This window comes from Perca fluviatilis, chromosome 6 (assembly GCF_010015445.1).
Source record: "Perca fluviatilis chromosome 6, GENO_Pfluv_1.0, whole genome shotgun sequence".
In the NCBI taxonomy this organism is placed as follows: domain Eukaryota; kingdom Metazoa; phylum Chordata; class Actinopteri; order Perciformes; family Percidae; genus Perca; species Perca fluviatilis.
In genome coordinates, this window is record NC_053117.1 from 16,363,227 (window position 1) to 16,388,034 (window position 24,808).

General features: G+C 41.4%; 1 protein-coding gene across 1 annotated transcript in view; it reads right to left on the reverse strand.

Annotated features, from left to right (window-relative positions):
• Nucleotides 1-24,808, reverse strand: part of LOC120560105 (ultraviolet-B receptor UVR8-like) — a 300,069-nt gene that overhangs the window by 210,807 nt on the left and 64,454 nt on the right. Inside the window, exon 5 of the mRNA XM_039802276.1 lies at nt 14,900-15,012. Within this exon, the coding sequence (XP_039658210.1) occupies nt 14,900-15,012 (113 nt within the window). The remainder of the gene's footprint in view (nt 1-14,899; nt 15,013-24,808) is intronic.

Sequence of the window (24,808 nt, forward strand, 5' to 3'; positions counted from 1 at the left end):
AGGTGGCCTGTAGGAGCACTGGAGTCACAGAAGGCTGAAGAGAAAGAAGGGATAAATGGAGCAGAAAGGGATAGAATAAAAATAAAATTGCTTATTTGAACAGAAATAACCACATACCAGCTTGTTCCTCTTGATATAAAATACATTATATATTGTACTGTATTGTTGTGTGTTAAAGCATCTTGTTTTATTGCATTTTACTTTAGATTTTTGAAGTGCTGTTAAGTCAGCAATAATTGTCAATATCTAATACATCAATTTGTATAACACTACACGATTTAGGTGCCTACCAGACCCCATGCAACTTGTTTGTTTACAGTATGTCAGGCCAGACAGAGAAGGGTAGATACAGAGTGTGGTGTGTGTAAATGTATGTGTCGCTGTATGGTAATCAGGCAGAGGCCTGCTGCTTTAGCCTTCTTCTGTCAGAAAATTAGGAGCCTGAGGAACATGTAACTTCCACATTTATCAGTGACACCACCATGCCTGGACCCACACAATTGTGTTTTCATCTGCCCCCACAAACGACCATTCATCTTGGCAGTGGCGTAATGGAGGAGAAGTTAAGGGAAGTGAACAGGATCAAGGGATCCTACGCTTTGGTGGACAGGTATGGCGATGAAGGAAGGGTGGCCTGGATGCCTGACTTGGTTGAGTAAGTGCCATCTCAGGGTTGGGGCCTGTGTGCAGCTTGTCTTCTCAGAAGGATAAGGTATAGTCACTCTGTGGCGACCCAGGAGCTTGTCACAGGGGATGTAATGAGGTCAGATTACAGGCTAGTCCACAGACTGGCTGCAAAAGGTTGGCCCATAATCCCACAGTCATTGAAGGAATGCTTTGTTAAAAGTGGATGGAGGAGAGGAAAAAAAGAGATGGAGAGAATGAAAAGGAGGAGGGAATATAAGAGGTGTGTGGGGAAACTCAATAACACTTGATTCGATATGAAAAGCCTCTTGTTGCCACCCAGGAGAAGCCCGGCTAGGAAGGATGTGAGGGAAGCCAGCCGAGAGACTCCTACAACCAGGAAACAAGACATGCCTTGTTCCGGGTTTAAGGAGCAAACAGATTAAGATGAATTGATGCAAGCTTAGTGACTTTGGAGAATGGGGGAGAAAAAACGCCCACAGATCAATAAGGCTTAGGAGGCAAGGAACCAAAGACAGAATCTCCACTAACATTCAGGGGGATAACACTCAATGAAGGAAAGGGTCTCACATCACACATATCCCTACTTTGTGTGGTTTGAGATTTAAAAAAGAGCTTTAGGTGTAGAAAAACAGAATTAACGAATCAGAAAAAACCCGATTTTAAACAATACTGTAAGCTTTTCAGAAAAAGATTGCATTTTAAATGTTGACATTTTACAGCATGCTGGAGATCAGAAAATTATTTGTGAGAGTATGCGAGGCGTAATACTTTTTACAAAAGGAACCATGAAGCAAGGTTTCACAGTTCATACAGGCCTTTCATATAAATATTTGCAAATTGTTTTTACAATTTAAATTTCTGGGGTTTGACAATGTAAGCGCCTGTACTAACTGTGTGCACTAAAACACACGAGGGGTTTAAAATAAAGCGCATGAAGATCACACCAAAAGTCCTATTGCTAGCAAGCTAACATACATCCAGTGTCCCACAGTGCACTGTGACAGATCCGTGCCTAAGCTGGCCTGGCGGGGCCTGCGCCCTGATGTTTGCAGAGATCAGAGAGAATCATCTGGGTTAACATGGTAATTATACGGCAAAGCCCTGCTATCTCAGGCTGGATCTGATACTGTTTTTCTCCTCTCTACTCAGAGATCTCAGGCCTCCAGTCAGGAGGAGCGACAGCCATCTTCTAGAGCTAATCCCTCAAGAGGTGTTCCACCACTGTCAACTTAATGAAAAGTGCTGGAACGCATGCATTTGATTACACGTACAAAAAAAAAACACATGAGCATCCAAAGTTGGTCTAACTCTGTATCTCTGTATGGGCCCCATCTACTGTGTCATTATTGACACGCTTGAATGAATGTCAAAATTCCTTTCCTATGTCCCGAATTAATAGTTGATAGATGTATCAATAGTGTGTGGTTTATTGTTGATAATTGATTGAATTAGATTGAGGAAAACTGATGATGGCTGAATTTAAAGTTGTACTTCAAACATTGGTATGAGTGTGAAAAATGTCTGCTCATTTCTGTAATTAACTGTACAGTCATGCATGTTCCTTCTTTTCACCCATCACCTGTCAGCGAAACTATTATGAGAATATCTGAATACATGCATGTAGAATACCACAGTGCTTGGTGACCATAACATATGTTGAAACTGACCCCATGGGTGTTCCTGGGACTAGGTCAGGTGATTTGGACCCATCCAGTGTGCTGATTGAGTTACGATAAAAAAAGGAAGAGATGAGCTTGAACCTTTGCTAGTAAGACCATTGTCTGAAGCAATTTTGAAAAGGGCACCAAGAATAACATTTAGCTACTTTACATAACATTGTGAACTACGAGGACAATGTCATGTTGTTTTGTGGAAGTGGAACATTTTAAAGAAAATATAGCTGCCCTTTGACAGCACTGAAATTAATATTTTCGTTGCCTCTCATATGGTGTTGAAAACACAACCCTTCTGCTGACCTTCAATCAATTCCAATTTTAAAAAAATAATGTGAAATAATATAGCTTGACCTGTAATAAAAAAGAATGATCAAATATAGCAATGTTGTATGTATTAATCCGTTTCAGCTAACCTAAAACCTGCGGTGGGGTGGAGGAGGAGCATTGCATGGCTATGACTGTTATTTCCCAGTATGTTTGTTTATGTTTTTCTGTATTTATTGTATTGTGTATTGTTTCTGTGACCGCAGGTGTGCCCTTTAACCCTAAAGTCATTATCTGGGTCTCTAAACTGCACCACGCTGGTGCAAAAGAAGCGACAGAGAAAAGGAGAGACAGAGACAGAGAGAGAGAGAGAGAGAGAGAGAGAGAGAGAGAGAGAGAGAGAGAGAGAGAGAGACGGAGAGAGCTGGAAGGGGAAGAAGGCTCCAGGGCCAATTACGGCCCAGAGAAAACAAAGGGCTATATTTCAATGATTCCTCCAGCTGTGCTGTTTATGAGCTGTGTGCTTAGTCTCTCTGTGACCTTCACCTCCACACTTGGCCTCTCTGAGGGAAAACAAGCTAAAATGGCCCGATGCTCAATCTTTCTTTTTCCCTTGTTTTACCACTATTTCCATTTTTTTCTTCAGTAGGTTGCTGAAAACATATTGTTTATTTGTTTCAGGGTTCTGTTAATATTTGTTATTTCACAGTTTATGGCGTCGCACTTTTAGTGCCACCTCGACATTCTATTGTGCCATGTGTGAAATATTCTTGGATATAAAAGTAAAAAAAAAAGAACTAATCTAATGCTTAATGGCAAGGTGTATGTCATATGTAACCTTTATAACTTTGCTTGTCTGTCAGTCCCCCTCCCCGCCATACACACACGTGCACACACCCATTACGGACCTCATAAGCAGGGTCTGGGTATCAGTCATTGTGGCCCTTTGACAGGTCTAACCTTCCCAAGCGGCAAAATACACCATCTTCACTGCAGTCCTATTGACCAAAGCAATAAGCCATTCTATATGGTGTATTAAAGTCATTTTCCAAATGCTACCTCAGCACGATCCATTGTTCATGCAAGCTCCTGCTGACCATGAAGAGAGGTGGAGGGTGAAAAAAAAAATAAAAAACCTTCCCTGTGCTCCCAAACCAAATTGCAACACTTTACATGGTTTACATCATTTAAGGAATAAGTCCTCTGCCGGAATTTTTTTTTTCTTCCTTCATGGCTTAAAAGGTGCAGTCATTATCACGGTCACTCATGTGGCAATTTTGGACTGTTAAAGGGAGACAGAGGTCCCAGAAAGGGCTCCAAACTTGGAGGCATATGTCCTGACAACCCAGAGAGCGTGTTCCATTTATGTTCTTAATCCAGTCTCCCATTTCATTCCCCTCAAATTCGCGAGCAGAAAAAGGGGAAAGGAGGGGCTCTTTTGTTGGCAAGCAGTGGCTGTGTAATATGTTGAAGCCATCTGCGTAGTCCGGTGGCTGCTCTCCCCTGCTCCCTGTGTCAGAGGTGGTGTTGGAACCGCTGTGTACCTCACCCTGGCCTCTGCTGAAATCAGCTGCAGTCCGGGACCATGTGACAAATGATTCCAATCTAGGCTGAGAGCCCTTGACTTGACCCTGACCGCTGTAGACAATAAGGGCAAGCTCAGTCCCGGGAAAATATGTTCTGCGCTAATAAACCCGAGTGTGGACCAGGGGTAGCAGCGAGCGGAGGCCCGGCTGAGGGGAGGGAGGGGGTGGACAGGGAGTGAGGGAGGGGGAGAGTTCAGGTTCTGACCTCTCAGGTGCAGGTTGATAATGAGTCTCCCTGTTTGCTCTGTGAAAATGACCTCAGAGAGATGAAAGGATCCAGAGCACAACAAAGAGCCCCATTCTCTGCTCCTCTGAAATGGGATCATTCTTGAGGATTGGCTTATGAATGCACTTTCTATTTCATTGCTTTTAAAGGGCACTTAAGCCAAAATACAAACATGTAAAAGTAGTTGGGCTAGATGCCGCCACACAGCCGCCGAAACCCAGCACACCTCCTCCCAGACCCCACACATGCAAACAAAACAACCAAACGCACACATAAACGCAGATGCTCACTTGCACACACACGCATGCAAGCAAGCGCAAACACTGAAACACACATGCCGACAATATCCCAAATCCTGCTTGTGCCTCCCCTTGTCTCCTTAATAAACCCTATAAAATGAGTGTGCTCTTGCCAAGCTTGGTGCCGTAAACATGCCACTCCAGAAAGGTTCTGGGCATCCCGCTAGTTATGCTAATGAAACCCCCACCCTCCTCTGTTTTTCACTCTCTTATCCTGCTGGCACAGCCTTCAGTCTTCTGCAGTACACCACTCCATTGTCATCCCCTGCCCCTGTTCTGCTGGCATCAGACTAGATAATACACAGCAAAACGAAGATCCAAGAACCCTTGTAAAAAAACATGGCAAGGAAATAATATGGTTATTATTTCTTTGAACTCAAAACCAGGCCATTGTTCTTCATTTTTTGTGCCCCAATTTGTAACAAAATATGGTACAAAATATGATTATCTTAACAACGTGCATGCATGGATGGCTAATTATAACGATATAAACAACGTCTCCGAGGTAAGCGATAGGAAAGACACAAGAGGAGGTCATAATTTACTGAACAACATAACCCTCACTTCTGTCTGTTGAGCTTTGAGTAGTCAAAGTTGTTCAAAGCCAGGAAGTAGAGGCAGGACTTATTGTAGTGGCGATTCTGGCATAGTAGAGAGTATCTGCAGGTTCTTTGTCATGGGGACTTTGGGGAACTTAGTGTTGAGAGGGGAAAGTGCTGGGCACGACAGGAACCACTGAAGTCTGCTGAACTCTCTGCTGAGTGTCAATGTGGCAGCCGGGATAATACCCTCCTTCCTTTGGCTCCAAAATACAAAACCCACTTGACAGTGCAGCCCAAACTTTTGTTTGTGTGAATCTAAGTGTGAGTAGGTGTGTGAGAATGCACATTTGTGTGTCTCTTTGCATGTGGGTGCGTTGGTGCGCTCAAGCATCTTCAAGGCCACGTGTGCACGCGCATGTGGCTTTCTCAGAGTTGTTCGGTAAGCCAGGCCTCTGACGTGGATTTGAGGCTTGACTGCAGAGGAGTTTATCACAGATAATTACGTAAGAATGTGCTGGAAAAGGAACAAACCACGGACAGTCTGGGCTGGCAGATGCTGAGCCTCAGCCTACACGGTGCCCCCGTGCTCCCTGCACTCCAGCCTCACACACTCCAGGCCCCACCGGGCCTCTCTAAGCTTGAAAGGGCAGCAGAGAAAACACTGAAACACTGGAGAGCCAAAATCAGCTTCTCTTTTTATTGCTCACCCTACAGCCCCCTCACCTCTCTTTCATCCCCTGTACATTCAACACAGTCCAGTTAACTGCATTTACAATGAAACTAAGTGTTTTTCACTCTCTCTCTCTCGTTACAAATGAGCTGCATTGAATATGAAAAATGTGACTTATTCTAGATTCACAATCACAAAAATAAAAAAAAGTCGATCATACAAACAGCTACAATTACAAACAACGAATAATTAAAAAAAAATTAATTATTGATATAATTTATAGTGACCTTTATATCAACATTGTGTGAAAAGCTTGCAACTCTACATTTAACTTCTTATATTTCTAGAAGAAAAGTGTGATATTTTTTTGTCAACCGATGCTGCTGGATGAAATTCTGTGGCTGGTGAGCATAAACCTACACAGTGTGGTGGATGTGATATGACAGCAAAATCTTTTTACAGGTATCCATGAGGCCACTGCAGAGAGTCATCCTTAAGTGTTGACATGTCTGCTCACTTGCTAGAATAATAAAACACTCTTCTCCAGCAACCAGAAATGGTTGCCAACAGGACAACAGAGAAAGAAAGAGGTGCAGTACGGCCGTAAACGCATGATTGAACGATCTGTCACCAAGATAAAAAAAAAAAAAACACAAGATAAACTCAGTTCTGTTGTAGGCACACTTACTCATACATTACATTAAGACTACCACCGCTACTGAAAGCACTCCCTGCAATGTGCACACTACAGCATCAGGTATACAAATCAGTTGTGGGTTTATTGGATTATTCTGTATTATGAAGGAAACCAAGAGCCCAGTGGGACCACTGAGACGCTTCTGCCATGTTCCGTCTCTTCTACTCCGCCATTAGATGGAAATGATTTCTGATCACTCAGATTCAGCCCCTGAATCGAATGAGTGACCCCAAGGTGAACACGGTACTATATAGCCCTATTGCAGGCTCGTTCAGCCATTCATCCACAGTAGACATCATTACTTACATATTTTACAGGTGTCAAAATGGATATGGCTATACAGTGTGTGTGTGTGTGTGTGTGTGTGTGTGTGTGTGTGTGTGTGTGTGTGTGTGTGTGTGTGTGTGTGTTAGATTGAGAGTGTGAGATTGTGAGGCAGAGAGGAATGAGGGATGAAAACTGGGATCACGTATTTTTTTTTTATTCATATATTGTCCTTATATTTATTTGTATGTTATATAAAAATCAACATCACTGGTACAGTACATTTGCACGGCTGCAGATGCCCCCCATACTCTGTTATTAAAGAGTAACTTAACACAACATCCAATTTGTGTGTTACATGTGCAGTCACTATATTACACACAATCAACCAATTGATTCTGGTCCCATGTTATGCTGTTATATTACCAAAAAATACAGCTACGATAAATTGACAGTTGAGAGTTATTGGAGACTAAAATGCAGTGTCTATGTCTGTCCTAAGCAGAAAATTGTCACTTTTTGCACGTTATTGAGGTTACTTTCAGTACGAGTGTGTATATGTGTGGAGGGAGGGGGCATGTCTTTATCGCAGATAGAGTGTGTGTGTGTGTGTGTGTGTGTGTGTGTGTGTGTGTGTGTGTGTGTGTGTGTGTGTGTGTGTGTGTGTGTGTGTGTGTGTGTAATGGTGTACTGAATTGGAAATTGAAGTTTATAAGGTCGCTGGCAAAAAGCTCTCCTCTGCCCTCTTAAGATAATGAAAACAGCAAAGCGAGAACTAAAATCTGACCATTGCAAAACTGAAACCGCACCGAGGTAAGAAGATGAATAACCTTGTGCATCAGCCCACTGAATTCTGGATATCAATGCCTTTTCAATTCACTTACTTTTTGTAATCATCAAGGTCAAAAGGCAATTTCTGCAACCACAGAAATAAATAAAACAGGTTGGCAGCAAATTAAATAGAAAGGGGAACAAAGCCATGCCTCCAGCTAGTAACAGAAAATAACAAGGGTAGAAAATCTCACATGAAAGCTAATTTCAGATAACATCAAGCTTTGCCATTTGACTAATTGGAATACACTTCACTCTTCATACAAAAATGCCATTAGCACTTTAAACATTTTTTGCGTGAAAGATTGTTGTCGTGCAAAGCATTATTGTCCCATCCATGACAGCATCCAAAAGCTGTTGATGGTAAATATGGTAGATTAATCCAATTGTTTGTCATAATTAAAATACCTTAAAAGAACACTGATTTTATTTTCTTCTGCTGTGATTTCACTTAGTCTACTAAAAGCCCAAATGCAATCCCAAATCCATTACAACACATTTCCAACATTCTATAAATGGCTGTCTTTATTTCCCTTCAGTTACTTTTAAACAGAGCAACATACACAATAAAATTAGTGTATGTAACTTTATGTTGATCGTGCATCTTTATGACTGCAGTATTGAGTAAGTGTAGAATAAATGAAGTGTAGTTATCTGTCTGGGTATTTATGTGTTGTTTACATTGTTCATCCTTATGTCATTTCGGTAGGCTTTATTTTAATGTTAAGTTTAATCTTAAATTTAGGTTAAGTGTTTTCCAATTCAGACTGTAAAACTGTGTGTGTGTGTGTTCATTTATTGTGAATAACACAAAGTTTATTAGTTTATTAGTTTTGAATATGTAACCACTCAGCTCCAGTTTCTCATTGCAATGCATCTGCTGCTCACACAAAACCGTGGTCTTAAAACTGAAGAAGGAAGATTTTCTTAACACCTTAAGAGCCACAAAAACCTCCTACAGGGTAACCTGGGCTTACTTTAAAGTTTTACACTCAATAACCTAAGGTATAGTTAGTGAGGCTAAGGCTATGTAATGCAAAAAAAAAAAAAAAAACATTCTTTGAAGTAATAGGCTCACTCTGTAACAACAGCACTCACTCCATTCAAAAGGGTACATCTGCTGTTATGAATACATAAATGTCTAGTGTACAAGTCTAATACAAACACTGCTTTTAAAATATGTGTACATTAATAAAATTGTTTAGTTTTTTGGCCAAAATAATACTTCATTTTGCACTTTTAGTCTAGATGTAAAGAAATAAAATCAATATAACCTGATTATAAAAAAGCTTGTCTGGTGAACTTCCATTGATGGCTATAATATATGCAACATGCATAGTATGAATCTGGGCTCAGTCATGTTTTAAAATCTCTGCGGGGTTTCTTAGTTTATTTTTCCACTGGGCAATCTAGCAGATGAGTGAACTGTCTCTGTCTGTTTTCGGGTGCCCTGATTCTGCTCTCTTTCAGTAAATGACAGGATTTTTGTTATGACAAGCCATACAGTATATATAATCTTTTTACTCAAGGAGCCAGTGCAGTTTCTTGAAAAATAAAAATAGGGAGAGAGCAGTTTATTACTGTTTAGAAGCCTCCTTTGGAGAGCAAAGCAAGCGCATACGAGAAAGAGAGTAATGATATGCTTTAGGTCAATATTTTACACAATGATGCATTTTGGGAGGCACACCTCTGCAGGGCATGTGTGAAACAATGGGTGTCATAACTGCCCTGTGCAGCTTATTAATCTTCCCCCGCCCTCTAATCAATCTGTTTCTCCCCTCGCAAACACTGGTTACATTTCCGCGCTAAACGAGAGACCATCTTTCACTGTGGCACAAAAGGGTGGCTCCAGGATGGTGATGTCTCTCTTATACGAGGCAGCCAGGAGTAACAGCACAAAACCACTTCCTCGGGATTTTTTTAAATCAATGGCAGCAAGATTAAGCAGGGAAAATGTTACTGAGAGCTGACGTGTTGTCAAGCTTGTGTAGAAGGGATTCAGAGGACATCAACTTGTTCTTTCCGTGGCTGATAAATTGTGTATGAATCAGCTGGGATAAGAGATAGTCATTATTATTATTAACAGATTGTTTTTTTTTTTCCCCTTAAAGCCAAAAGAATAATAATGAAGTGATTACGTAATAACTACATGTACCTAAATAAAAAATAGGTTTCAATGAGAGATTTCCAAAGCTGTGACATCATGGCATGTTTTGTCATTATATGATTTTAAAAGGCAAGTCCAACGAAACAAATGGTGTCATGCCTACAACTGGGAACCATTTGAGAGGTATGTTGTGAAGTCATACCGTAGTGCTCAGCTAAAATTGTTCTATAGATGACAGCAAGGGGAAGTAGCCACTATTCTTGTTATTCCCCGTTGTACAGTCATACTGCAGCAATTATTTAAAATCTTTGATTATCCTCAGAGAGGCGATGCAATCATGGCTGAAAATCAATTTCAGGGACATCAGGAAAAATCTAAAAGCTTGCAGAGTGCCAACAGGGCCAAGGGCTTGTGCGAGAGAAGAGAAGGGATTTTTTTTCTCATCATCGTTTCGGTTTTCCCTTTGCTAAGGGTAATCAGCCAGCAACACCAGAGAGCTTTGCTGTTAGTCAGAGCCAGAGCCAGATCCTGATCCTGTTCAGAGCTGCTAGTGATGTAGAGCCAGGTAGCATCCAATTAGTGCCTAGTGTAACTTAATGCAAAGTGCTGGCACTCGGCTCACCGAATCCAACTAGTTGTCATAGAATTTCCACGCTTCTGCTGTCGAATTCATGAACATTTGCTGATTTGCTTTGCCTTCTCAAGGCATCATGAAGTTGAAATGAGACATTGCCATCAATGCTGCGCCGTGTATGGCCATTTTCTGCTAAAACAGATTGGCCTGATTACTGATGAGACAGCAGGCATGTCAGCAGCGGCTGCTTGATGCTTATTGACAACTGTGTTGCTTTAGAACCACATTTACTCTTTTTACGTATAGAGCAATTTGTAATGGCACAGGTTCCAAAGCTCTGTAATGGATGTGAATCCAATGGAGAAAAAAACCCATTCATTAGATAAACCAAGAGCATGTACCATTTTTAGTAAATAAGGCTGGATGTAAAATTCCACCCTTTCTTTATGTTTAATTAAAGCATGCCTCTTCATTTCGATCAGTCTGTCTGGACTCGTCCAGATGCCGGACGTATCTCGCACAGCTGAGAGCAGATCAAGTCTGATAATTACATATTTAAAGAAAGCATAAAAACCCCACTATGCTGTCTTATTTACAGCAGAATGATCTGGTAGATGAGATACTGAATGATATGCCAGAGACAACACAAATGGGTAATATCGTATTTGTCCCCATTTGTAGGAAATGATTCATTAGGAATACCCCCTTGAGATGTCTCATTTTCAACGGGGTCCTCGACAACAATAACAAAATCTATGCAGAATTAAGCAAACCAAATGTGACAAAAAACAAACAAATTAACAACAGAGATAACAAAACAAACTCAGGGGCTCATATTACAAGCAGAGCATGAAATAATAAAGTTATAAAACATAGCTATAGAGGTGTTGTTATGGACATGTACAACTCGCTCCATCGTTATTCACAACCTTTATGCTTTCCTTTTCCTTTCCTCTCCCTGAGTCCAGACAGCTGCGTGGAGCATCTCCCTGGATTGTGGTCTCTGGCAGAAGGCAGACAGTTTTGGATGTGGCACGGAACGAGACAAAGGGAGCATGAGGTGGCTTCCTCCCTCTGTCTTCCTCCCCATCAGAGCTCTATGGGCGGACCGCCCACTCTTTCGTAACAGCATTAGCAGAGACTACGCAGCAAAACAGTGGAAAATCCACTCCACCATGTTTCCTCATCAGCGATGTCTTCTCTCTGACCTCCACCTCAGTTTCAGTGACTCGCATGAATATGGAAGATGAATATGGGCCAACTTCTGAGGTTACGCCAAATTCAACAAGAGACAGGCTTGTCAACCATGAAATCGCCTTTACAGAGGGAGTATGGACAAATTTGGATTGGTTGAAGGCACTTTCATCCCTGGGAAATTTCCTGACCTTTATTTTATGTTCTAGGCCATAAAGATCAAGTAAAAGGCTATAATAACAACCAGTATAAAGGAAAATGGTGGTCTATTATCCTCCATAATTCCTCTCCAGACATCTATCATCATTCACCCTCCATTCAGGCTACCCAGCAGTCATCACAGGATACATCCATAGATGTGCAATCACTAGGTTTCCTCTTTGCCCTTTCTTGGTAATACCTCCTGTGACATACTTGGCTCAGCACCCTTACACAAACACTAACACTCACACACACACAAACACACACTGCTGTTTGACCTCTCAGGTTCAGTGAGAGCATTAAATACCAATTAGGGCTGGGACGGGCCACGCTGAGTCTGAGGTTGTAGCAGGGCCTTGAGGAGGCCTGTGGGAAGCAACTTATTGGTCCCTGGGCATACGTGTGTGTGTGTGTGTGTGTGTGTGTGTGTGTGTGTGTGTGTGTGTGTGTGTGTGTGTGTGTGTGTGTGTGTGTGTGTGTTTGTGAGGGAATACCAGGTTCATACTATGTGTGTGTGTGTGTGAGTTTGTGCAGGGTAAAGACGTAAATAGCAAAGACATGTACTTTGGCATATATTTCTACTTTCTACACACATGCACAAAACCCACATCTGGATATTTTATTTAAAGTAAAGTTAAAGCCTCCTCTTGTTCAGAAGCCTGGTTTGTGGCTTAACTTATTTTCTATCATATAATAGCATAGGATTGAGCAGAAATTGTTTGTGTATACTGCAGATGTTTAGACACGGCGTCTTAATAAATAGCCTAATGCCTATACTGTAAGACTTGAATAACTATATGGCTGAAATTGGAGTGGTACAATAAGATGTCTGATCTAGGTTATTTGTCTCAGTTTAATGTTCAAAATAAAACGGCAATATAGGAGAAAGAATATTAGCAAATGCTCTGAAGGCAACCCTCTGAGAAATATCCGTTCTCTGCAGTGAATCTTGAAACTGGGTGTGATGATCTGCTGTGGTTATCTGGTGGTTTCAGAGTCATGCCCTTTACTGTCCCTCTGTTATTTACCCACCAGACACACACAGCTTGATAAATGTTTTGTCTGACCTTCTAAATTTGTTTTCCTTCCTCTTAACTGTGATTTTATTTCCCTTGGACAGGCCAGACAGTGTGTGTGTGTGTGTGTGTGTGTGTGTGTGTGTGTGTGTGTGTGTGTGTGTGTGTGTGTGTGTATGCGTGTGTGTGTGTGTGTGTCTGTGTATCTGTGTAGCTGAGTTTGCAAAGAAAGAGCAAGTTCTATATCCATAAAGACAAAAATATATCCTCGTCTTAGTGCAAATTACTTCCATCAGTTTCTCATTTTAATAAACAGACCATTGAATAAGCAAAGGAATTGAAAGAACTACTAATAGCAGTGCTCAAACAGCCACTGACCATCCATTTAGTGTGTGTCTACTTCAGTCTGGAAAGGGTTAAAGTCGCCACAGGCCAGAGCAGAGTCAACATCGGCCACGGCTTGGCTGGCCTACGCCGCCAGATCAATATCTGCAAATAATAAATTAGCTCCCCAGAGGGGTCGCACTAAACCTTTAGCAACACTGCCCTGGAAAAGTCCACAATTGGTGTGTGCGAGACTCAATAAGCCAGGTGAATGACTGTGCAGGGGCACATCTTTAGCACTCCATAATAGAAAATTAATGGTGCTCAAATCAGTGCTGAGGGCACCCTGAGGGTTACCTAATAGGCCTGGTTAGAACTGTCATCCCTCCCAGAGTCGCCTAAAATATCACATGCAAACACAGGAAGCCAAGAAGAGAGCGAGGATTGGGGGAGAGATCTATGTGTATCAGGGAGTAACAGGGATTACCACTGTTGGTATGGATTACTTTAGTTAGAATATTACAGAAGTGTTACTTTGAATTTGGAAGTCGAGTGAACAGAAACTAAGGATGTGAGAAAAAAAGTAAATATCAAAATGTCAGTAAAATAATGAACCTACTGACTTTATTTAAAATACGTTTTTTACTCCTGATTGAACTGAAGGCATCACACTCTCTTAATGCTGTGATCCTTTGCATTAGCCTGCTAGCTTGTTTTAGCATACACCCGTTTGTGAGTGTTTCATGGCAGAAAATGCAAAGCCTGACACTTTTCCTAACTCCTTTCTCAAGCCATATTTACTCAGCACATCTTTTAAGAAATAATACTAAGATTGAATACTGTGAATCAACACTAAACCGTTTGTATTGACTGAAATAAGTCATATCTAGAGTTTCTGGGTTTTGAAAATGATCAGATCATTACAGATTCCACTGTTTATTGTTTATACTTCTATACGCAGTTTTAATGACAAGTTGTAGGTCACATGAGCTAAATACTCTTCAGAGGGTTGCTCAACCCAGGAAAATAAAAACAACAAAGTAAGGAGAGAAAATGGTGGAACAAAACATCACTCTAATTTCCCTTGATCCTGAATATAATAGCCTTATCATCAGCCTTTAAAACAAACCCTACACAAAAAATAAATACCAGACTGAATTTAGCTAATTGTAGTAATGCATCCACATGTATGCAGCTAAATAAACACTACTACAACTACAGTAGTTGCCCGTGAAAAGTCATCTAGGGTTTGTGGAGGAAAAAAAGTAAATCTTGGAAACACTAAGTAGATGATCAAATGCATATGCAATTATATCATGTTGGCTGTGTTCAAGCATAAACGTGTACAATCCAGAGGGCTGTTAAAAAGCAGATCTATATGCCAAACAGGCTGGTAATGAGCCTTAAAAGCACATCTGATCACTTATTCCAGCTGGTGTATTCCCCTTCTCCACAAACACAGCTATTGGATTTAGTAAACATACTTCATATTGATCCTGAGCCACCCGGCAGCACATCCAGCTCTCAACAAGATTTATTACAACTTTGCATGCCGAGCAGAACGGAAGAGACACACACACACACACAGAGAAAATACCCAATTTAACGTGCACACACATGCACGTAAACCTTCGATCTTTCCCCTGACCCTAATTTACCTATGCAGTAATGTCAGTGGGGGTGGGGATGTGTGGGGAGGGGTTTGCATCCTCATCTCTCCTCCTATCCCCCTCGGGTCTGGACTTGGGCAAACTGTCTGCTGCCTTGACACTGAACTTACCCACATGCCGCCACACTGCCGTCCTCCAGCGCAAACAGAGTGTGTCGCTCTCCGCAGGCCACTTGAGATATTTTCAGAGAGGATGGGAGATTCTGGAACAAACGTGGTGCCAGCTGAAAAAAAAAAAGTAAAGTTCCCAGTGAGGTGAAGAAACACAGTGTATCTCTGAGTAGCTCTGTAGTTCAGTTGGTATACTCCATCAGGCTGGCTAACATCCCAAAGACAGGCACAGCCACAGTAGATCCTCTCAGCGTAGATGAAGACAGAACAACGGGAACAACAGAGGGAACAAGAAAGAAGCAGCATACTCCTTTATGGCGCTGAGCTGTGTAGATCTGATGTTTTTAAGTCCCTGTGTGTATGTCTGTCTGTCTGTCTGTGTGTGTTCATGCCAGTGCCACAAAGAAAAAAATGAAACAGCCTATGAGAAGAAAAGAAAGCCTGGTTCCTCATCATGCGCTTGTTAGCTTGTCCAATCTATGACAATCAGCACAGTCCCAGGGGTTGAAAGACACGAGATGCCGGGGAAAGGGAAGCCGAGGCTGAGGAAAAGATCAATACTGCACTGTGAAACAAGAAGTGTGGGCTATTTACTCTCCATTGATCTGATGATGCTGGAGAAACACCTCACTCGGCTATTAAATTGAGGGTATAAGTCTACTGTGGAGGGCTGTTTTTCTTCCCCTCTCTTTTTCTTTCTCTCTTTCTTCACCCCAAGGTCAAGAAAAAGCTAAAAACATCCACAGACAAACAAAAATGGATTGCTCGGGCCAGGGAAAGTAATTAATCTGCATTAAAATGCCAAGGGAACAGGCACTAACTACCCATCTTAAATGAAGTTTTGCTCAGAGCGACAAGAGACCCATGGCAGCATAGGATGGACTTCTAGAGGACACAGTGATAAATACAAATAGACTGCTAGCAGGAGGCCATGCTGGCCTTTTTTAGCAGCAGTGCAGTGGCAGGTAAGTCAAATAAGTAGTCAAGATATGCATGATGGATAGATATTACTGTATCTCCTTGTGCAGTACAATGCAAACTATCAACAAGCTCAAGGCAGAACAAGTAACTTTTTACATTTGGTTTTTAAGTGTTATTCAAAGCAAAGTTTGTAGTGATTTAGGCATAGAGTTTCATACCATTTTGTAAGAAATTAATTCTTCTTGTATCATAGAGTTGCTTAATTTCAATTAAGTATAAAATGGCATTTAAAAAGCTGTTACGGTAGAATGAGACCACTGTGCTGGAAAAGTTGAATAGTGATCCCTGAACCACAGCACATTCATTCACGTTCATCCATCGCCATTTTGAGTCACTGAAAGGATCACCACATCCATACCACTACGTAGCAGCTGTGTTGTAATGTCCAGTGTGTAACTGAGGTCATTATTTAACACGTTGACACTATATTCTGTCAGAGACAGTTTAGATCCGAGACGCGTCATGTCCTGTATCTGTGTCACATGGGTTGCGTACTGCCACACTTCTTTAGGAGACTAGCTGCAGGTCCTGAGTGTATTGATTGCAATGGGAAAATGAAATGTGAACACAGATTATGACCAATTCTTTCACCCAATTGTCACCAAAGTAAACATTGGATCCATTTTTCACAAGCCACATATCTCCCGGACATTCTGACACTAAAATGACATTTTTCAGACGGATAAATCAGGAGAAAATGAACTTTGTTCGAGACCTGTTTAGATACAGATAAGCCAACGTCAACTAATGTTTGTGAGCGCTACAGACAACTTATTTTTGTAATGCTACTGTAAATATGGCTTTTATCTGATAATATCTGAAAATATTAATTATGCAACTTTAACTTTTCATCCATCCACATGAAATTTACTACACTTTCAAACAAGGCAGCTCCCATTTAGGAGACATGAAGTATGTACCATTCACTGGGGCAGTGTGTAATCTATCTAAGATATCTTTAGGTATAGAGAATCTTTGATTTTATGGCATGCTACAAAACTACAGTATTAAAGGTGTTTTCAGTCAGTTTAACAAGACCTATACTGTAGATGTGTTTCAGATCAACAACGTGTGATTAAAAAAAACAGCAGCAAGATAAACAACTCCATTATAAAATGTATTCCGGTAAATAGATTGGTACTTTGAATTTGAATTTTATATTTTTATTTATAAATACATTTAAATTTTATAAAAGGAAATGAACAACCACATGAAGATACAGCATGAAATCACTGTAGTTTCATACCCAGTTTGTTCTAATAAAGTAGTTCATCCCAGAGTCAGTGCCAACAGGAGGGCAGAAAAAGTTATTTGTATTTACAAAAAAACAAAAATGTTTTATTAGTAAAAATATTGAAGTCATCAGATAATGTTTTATAAAGTAAAGACATTGTGATGATGTGTTGATATAAAGTATAGTTCGATGAATAACTGATCCATTTACAAGCAAATGTTGGGGGTTAACGCTAAAAGGCCCTTAAAAGGCAGCAGATGAAAAATAAAGCCATAAAATCCATCTCCGGTTTCCCAACATGTGTCCAGTGGCAGAGCTGCTGACATCCAGCTATTTTTCATGGTGTGAAACTCTTTCCCTCCATCTTTGCCTTTCTTCTACTCCTCAGAGGGCTAGCCTTATTGACTGTGTGGCTGTATTACAACAAGCAGTCTCTAATGACTCCCTGAAGACCTCTCTATCCCTACTGCCCGCCCTCCGTCTTTCTCTCTCTCTCTCTCTCTCTCTCTGTCTCTCTCTGTGTGTCTCTCCTTCCCTGCCTGCTCTTCAGGCTCCAGTTCAGCAGCTAATTAACCCTCTCTAATAGCGTAGATTACATTAGCTTTGAGCGGCTCGCACCCTCCACCGGACTCGCACTGCCACACAATGAACCCAGCCTTGCTTTACAAATCTCCCCCTTCACAAGAGCACAATTATGAATTCAAACAACTTCTTATCCACACTCACTCATCCAGGGACAGAAGCCCTCCTCTTCAACCACCCCACTCCTCCACTGTCACCCCCCCCCCCCCCCCCCTCCCTCCCCGGCCTTCACGCAGGGAGTAATGAGAGAACTGAAGAGAGGAGACCACACAACAAGATGGCCATGAAGGGTAGAGGGATATCGAGGGGGGAGGAGGGGACTCCTATTGGGTAAATCAGAGAGGTCACTATAGGTGTTTCATTGGGTGAGGCTATGAGCCCCAGTGATAACTCTCCGTCTTAACATTCCTATTCAGAGCAGAATGGAAACTTAATTACTGTGGGCGGATGGAGCGAGGAGGGGGAATACCAGGACCAAATAGAGGTTTATGCTTTAAGTGGTCAAAAAGGGAATTAGACGCGAGAATGAATGACTTAAGCCAGTGAAAGCAGTTTTCTACACATTGACAAAATGGCCTGGGAACTCAAAAAGCTTAATGAAGACTTAAAAAACGTGTTTTATTTTATTTATAAATCTGCAGATTGTGATGGTTCAGACTGCTTGATTAGTGAGTCCAATCAATCCGCCAAGACCCATCACATCTAAAAAAAATACACTTATGTTGTTGGGATGGGAGACTATTACACAGTATTCAGCACCCCCACTTTAAGAATGTAAGAAGATACTGTGGTCGTTTAGTCAACTTTAAAGCAATGGAGCTGAGCTGTGTAACAGCCGCCATTAAACTGCAGGAGTCTAACCACACTGGGAGAGCGTTCAAACCAATGGAGCACCGAGGAGGAGAGGAAAGAACGCTGAATCAATGACAATAATACATTTCTTTCAATTGGAAGTTTTTCTCTCTCTCTTACAGCACTTACACCACGTTGTGGTATTTTATGAATCATAATGAGATGAGATATAGTTGTGTTAAAAAAAGGGTAAAAAGGAAATAAAATATGGAAGAAATGGATATAATCTGCTCCGTCTAAATGTAAATTGGTACATTTGTAGTGAAAGGACATTCTTATGTTTCTTTGTCCGGACAAGTAATTTTCCTTATGTCCCTCTTCTGGAAGGCTTGCCATAGCAGCATTTTCTGCAGCACAGAGCACTCTCCTTTCTATTTCAATAGGACAGCTCATTTGCTAGACTCCTAGCCCAAACTGCTGACTGGCTTTTTCAAGGCTGTGTACTTTGTGTGCGTGTGGACTAGTGTGCGTGTGCACCAGCTTGTGCTAAAACAGAGAGAATAGGGAGAGAAAGACATGAAAGAGGGATGTGCAAAATGGAGGGAAAGAGTGGGAGAGAGAACACATTGTATCATTAAGGTACTCAGAGATCGTTAGATATATAAGGACTCTGCTATGCAAGGTCAGGGCTGCAGTGTTTTTCTAGGTCGGCAGAGGAGCAGTAAAACCAGTCTAATCAGCCGCTTCCCTCTCCTCTCCCTCTCCCCTGTATCGCTCCCTTCTTCTTCCATCTAGAGGTAGTGTGGATTACAGCCCAGTTTATCCGTGCCTCTGTATGTATTTACTAACATTATCAAGGCTTATGAGCCAAGGACACGGTAAACCACACAAAAGGCACCGAAAGGCTTTGAGCTGGATATTGGCCTCATTACGGGGCAAAGTTGTTGGCTTCCTGTCTCGCTTCCAGGATGTACAAGGCTGCTTTAACAGGTGCAGCACGCTGCCTGTCTATCCAGTATTTTTCATTAAGGCCATCCTTTAAAGTGGACTTTAGCAACTGGCAGTCTGCCCCAATAAAGTGTGTGCCTGTGGGTGTCTTAAACACCAACGCATGTAAGTGAACATATTGTTTTCAGCTTTTGGGGGAATTACACAGATTTCCTTGAGAGGTAAATCCACTTGGTATAAAAAAAAGTAACACCCAGACTAGCGCTGAATATTGAAACTCAGTACTTTTCTGATCCCAACAAAAAAGTATTGACATGTGTCAAGCTGTCTCTGAATGTCTGGTCAGATGGGTGCTCTTGTTTACATAATCCTCAATCAGATAATTCCTGATTTTAATCAAAACGGTTGCCAATCTTAGAGTATTTTCTTTAGGCAGCTCTTGTATGGCTGTTTGTTTTTACATTTAACATTTGAGAACTTCTGCTTCTTTAATGAAAATATGGTTTTGTAGAAAAACAAGTCTGTATTCCTTGAGTAAGATATTAAACATTTCAATTTTCTTTTGCTGTAGAACTGAAACTCAGGTAATGTATCAGTATCAAAATATTTCAAATAATGCAAAGCTCTTACGCTGATGTGGAAACACACACACACACACACTCCACCCTTTAACTCCACATGTGACTGAGGTCCTTACAAGTCCACAGGAGGACAAACCGCTGCTGTCCCTGGATGGCATGGAGGCAATGCTGTTGGTGGCATGTTCATCAAGATAATGATGGATAGCTTTATCCTTATCCATCCTCGGCTTTATAGAGACGAATGTCCTGCTTGGCTTCTTACTCAGCACTTTGGCCTTTCCCCCACTCATTGAGCACTTTATCACACAAACACCCTCACCCAGCCTAAGATGAAGATTAGCAAAGCGTGTCTTGAAAATGGACCTAACTAAATCCTATCAATTAAAACTTGCTCCAGGCCAATCAAGAAAGGAAAACATATATCCAAAAAGCACCAACATACACTACATTCCAGTGTAGATGTTTAGTATTAAGTTATTAGAATTATCAGAATGGGGTTGTGCTAGAAGGGCATTTATGTGCTTGTATGGGATGAGATGAGAAGATGAAATAGAAAAGACAGAAGAAAAAGTCTGTGAGAGAGAAACAGTGTGTAAAAGAAGGCCTCTCCTGCTCTCGACCGTCTCATTAGGCTAATGTTTTTTTATAAGGCACTTCAAATGTCAAGGCATTGGTGGATTTAGTGAAAACTTAAATTCCATTACCTGGCAGGCATTAATTGCTAACTGAGCCCAGGGATCTTTCCCCTGGGGCCTCTATGTTTCCTCTCTGTCATCTGGCTAACTATTCTGTCTAGACTAACTTAGAGCACCATAATCCACCATGGGGATCAATAAACTGCACATAATTCAGCTCCAATAATGAGCTTTCACTTCAACAAAAGCGCCAGCCCACTTCCCAAGGAACCGGCAGGGGCGTAAAATGATAATGTAATTATTAAAAGGACAGACAAAATGAGTAAGCACTTTCACACAGAGAGGGAGGGCTAGCCTGGCCTCAATTAGACACACTTAAAGCTATCATTGTTATTAGAGACAAAGCTAATCAAGGAGGAGATACAGGGGCATCCATTTCAGCAGGTAATGGAATGACGCTGGCTGGCTCTCCCATTTCCCCAGGCTCATGATGTTATAAAGGCCGCCCTGCAGTCTCGCGTGAGTGGGCACTGTTTAATAGCATGCAATAGATGTGGTTTCATCCACCAATCAGAGATACGGAGAAGGGGACTTGGAATGGAGAAGTTTAAGATTCACACTCCCTAATAGCACCACATAAAACGTAAAGTGTGAGGGATTATTTTACACCTGTGGTTTCAGTTAGTAGCTCAGGGATAGAAAAAGTGACATGCTGTATCTGTTGCAGCTATTGAAACATTTTTTCAGCATGAAATAATTAAAACTCTACAATATTCATTGCATATTATTCATGCACTATCGTGGCATCCACAGATCAAACTACCACCTGCCGTTCAGAGCCGCACGAGAGATGTGGTTTGTGACAAACTAAGGTTTAACACGGGGCCTTATCTGCTAACTACTGTTTCTCCAATTATATGCATCCTTGAACTCCAGTGAAATCAAGACAAGCTAGTTAGTTTTTTTACACCCAAGTGCTCCTAATTCATCTGCAGGCTACAGGAGGTCCAGGGTGGATAAATCAGGCCTTTACAGAAGGGTTGCTCCCACTGTTTATCTGCTGGTGACATTTGCTGCACAGCCCCAACCGCACCATAATTACCCCACTTATTCACTAAACAGGAATCATGCCTGGCAGGAACCCTCTGCCACAAAGGTTGCAGGACTTAAGGCAATATTCTGTCTCCAGAGTTCAATGGCCCTGGCTTTGTGAAAGGCCTCCATTCATTTGGACATCAGCATGGGTTCACTTCAGCATGCTGTAACAGAAGACGGGGGCTAAACTGACTCGCCTCAATAGCCGGAACAAAGAGCATCATGGCTGATGACGATGATGAATTTACAGCTGACTGCACATGCTTTTCTAACACACGGCACACCTTGGCACACTTCGAATGTCACAGTTCCCATAGAGGACTGGCATTTGGAGTGGCTTCTCCTGCCCCTGGAGCCAGCACGCTGGGAGAGGAGAACTATTCATATCCCGATGAGGTAGACTGTCAAAGGAAAATGACACAGGAAAAAATAAAAAGCGCACGTCTCAATGATTCTATTTACTGTCATTATTCAGCATCTTTTTATTTATTGAGCGATTACTTTGTAAAGGACAGTATAATCCTGTATTAGTACATTATCCTCTTTTTTTCTGCTCTATCTCCCAATCACTGCTATTTCAGAAGACTTATTGCTCACAATACTTGTTGTTATGAGAACACACCCAAATTCAGCTTAACTAGGGGAACTGCCAATTAAAAACTGGGATAGTGTTTCCCGGTTGCTTGTTGTGCAACTCTTTAGCTGCATAGAGGTCTGCATAGGCTTATCTGTCAAAGATAGTCAGCACAGATGGATGACGAGTGACAAAGGGATATTTGGTTGAGATTGTGCAGTAATGAGTTTCACGTGGCTCCCACATTCAAATTTTAGACTGCATCTCCTAAACCTAAAGCAGCAATCAACACTGGGCCATCTGCAACACTGCAAATTAACATAATTGGTGTACATAACATGCTTATATAGAGTACATTTTATCCACTATTCTTCGCCTTTAACAAGATGAGCTGTGGAGATACTGGGAGAGCAACACTGATGATTAGACACAGATAGTGGCAGCAGACAGCGAGACTTGTTGTCATGGTGAAAATGGATGAACTGACAATCAGAGTTTGGTGAACGGCCAGGTGTGAGGGCCAGAGTGCAAGTAGGCCAGTGTGCATCTGACACAAGCACCTTCCCTACACCTGGAACTGGGGCTGGGGTGATCGACAGCCTGGCCCTCTTGTCAGACAGCTCACAGACAGAACGCAGGCAACACTTAGGCCTCTTCCAGCTGCTCTACCAGAATAAATTGAACTTGATTAGAATTAATCACACTCAACTTCTTGCAATTTGCAAATATCAGGGAAAATATTCAAGGAAATCTGCTTGGAAGATCGTGGAACAAAGGAGAAAAACTCAGTACACACTAGTTTTGACAATTTGCCTTGCACATGCAGCATTTTCTAGCTAAAAAGATAGATGTAGACATTTGGATTTGCAACTGAGAGGCCACCATTTCTATGCAGAGTGCATTTCAAATGTTGGCTATGATGGATTGTATGAATTAGAAAAGTTTCTGCATTGGTCAAGGGTACACCGATTGTACATCAGCTGAAGTTATCTTGTAGTTGCTTATACAGTACAATGCATTACAGTCTCAATTGCCCACTTAGCCAAAGCATTGGGAGTTTTGTGCTGACAAATTACTAGTTGCATTCATACAGAATGCATACACATGGTGCACATGGGTGGGTAGCAACACACAGGCAGCGCCACTTACTATATTATAGGTTTCATGAAGCTGTATGTCAAGCAGCCGCACCAAGAAGGTGTAAAATAAAATTGTCATGATAGAGTCGCACCACTCACATTAATAGAATTCATTGAGGATGAAGAGGGGAAGAAAGTCACCATAAGTTAGCTGTCTCCTTCCCTGTGTACACCATGAAAAGATGAAGTATGCAAACTGCCTGATTTTAAACTTGTATCTAATTGTCTCACGTCATGGGTCTGGGCCAGGGCATTGTTGCTTGAAGAATAAATTGGGTAATTCAATTAAAGTGCTTTCCAAAGACACATCATAAGTGATGGAGAATGACTCTAACCCAGGCCTGAACTCCGTGTCCCCCCCCCCATCGCTCCGCCTGCCTGACAAATGGATGGCGGGGTATAATTGAAACACATTGCTGCCAGCGTAGGTCAATAACATCGCTCTCTCTGCTCACCAGCACCAGATTAACAGACTCTATTTTATCTTCCCTCAGCCTGTCCCAGCTTGACAGAGCGGGAGCGTCAGCTGCTTATCCATAAAAGAGGCCCCTTATCTTGAAAATAAACAAATACATAAAGTGCAACAGCTTGCTGTCTGTCCAAGCAGTTAAGGGCTACTTAGTTTAAGGCAAACATGTGGGCAGTGTTTTGTTTAACACATCATCATATGAGATGAAGCACAGCTGTCACTTCAGAAAACCTGGACACATTGACCATGGTTCTCCACTGGTCAAATTTGAGATTCTCAGGAAAATGTTGAAAAAAATAAAAATGTTTTATATAGATTTGTCAAACACAATCATGTGGAATTTATTAATTTGTATTTTTCAGATTTGTGTTTTTTTAAATGTAACCAATTCCCAGTGATATAACCTTTCAATGTGCCATCATTGAGACCAATGTCATTCAACATCATTCCCCAATGTTTGTCTAAAAACAAGGACAAGATGTGTATTTGGACAATGAGGAAAATTGTGATGGCACTAAATAATTAACAATTTTGATAAAGAATTAAAAAGTCCCTTACTTCTGCAGATGTATAATGTAAAGCTATAATGCAAAGCCATCACTGTTTATGCATGATAAACATTGAGGATTAATTAGCCTAAGCACAAGTGTAATATGAAGCTAAAATGGGTGATTATATGTATTTAAGCCCAAGCATAACAAATCTGCTGGCTTAAATTAATTTGATAAACAAATGGGAAAAGTAGGGTTAAGGTTCAAGGGTAAAAAAAACTCCATTATCTCCCACTCCTCTCACTCTGTGCTTTCATGTAATTATGTGTTAGGTTTAGACAGAGTTAATTGAATCTGGTCCATTCAAGTTGTTTACAGTTTAGCCATA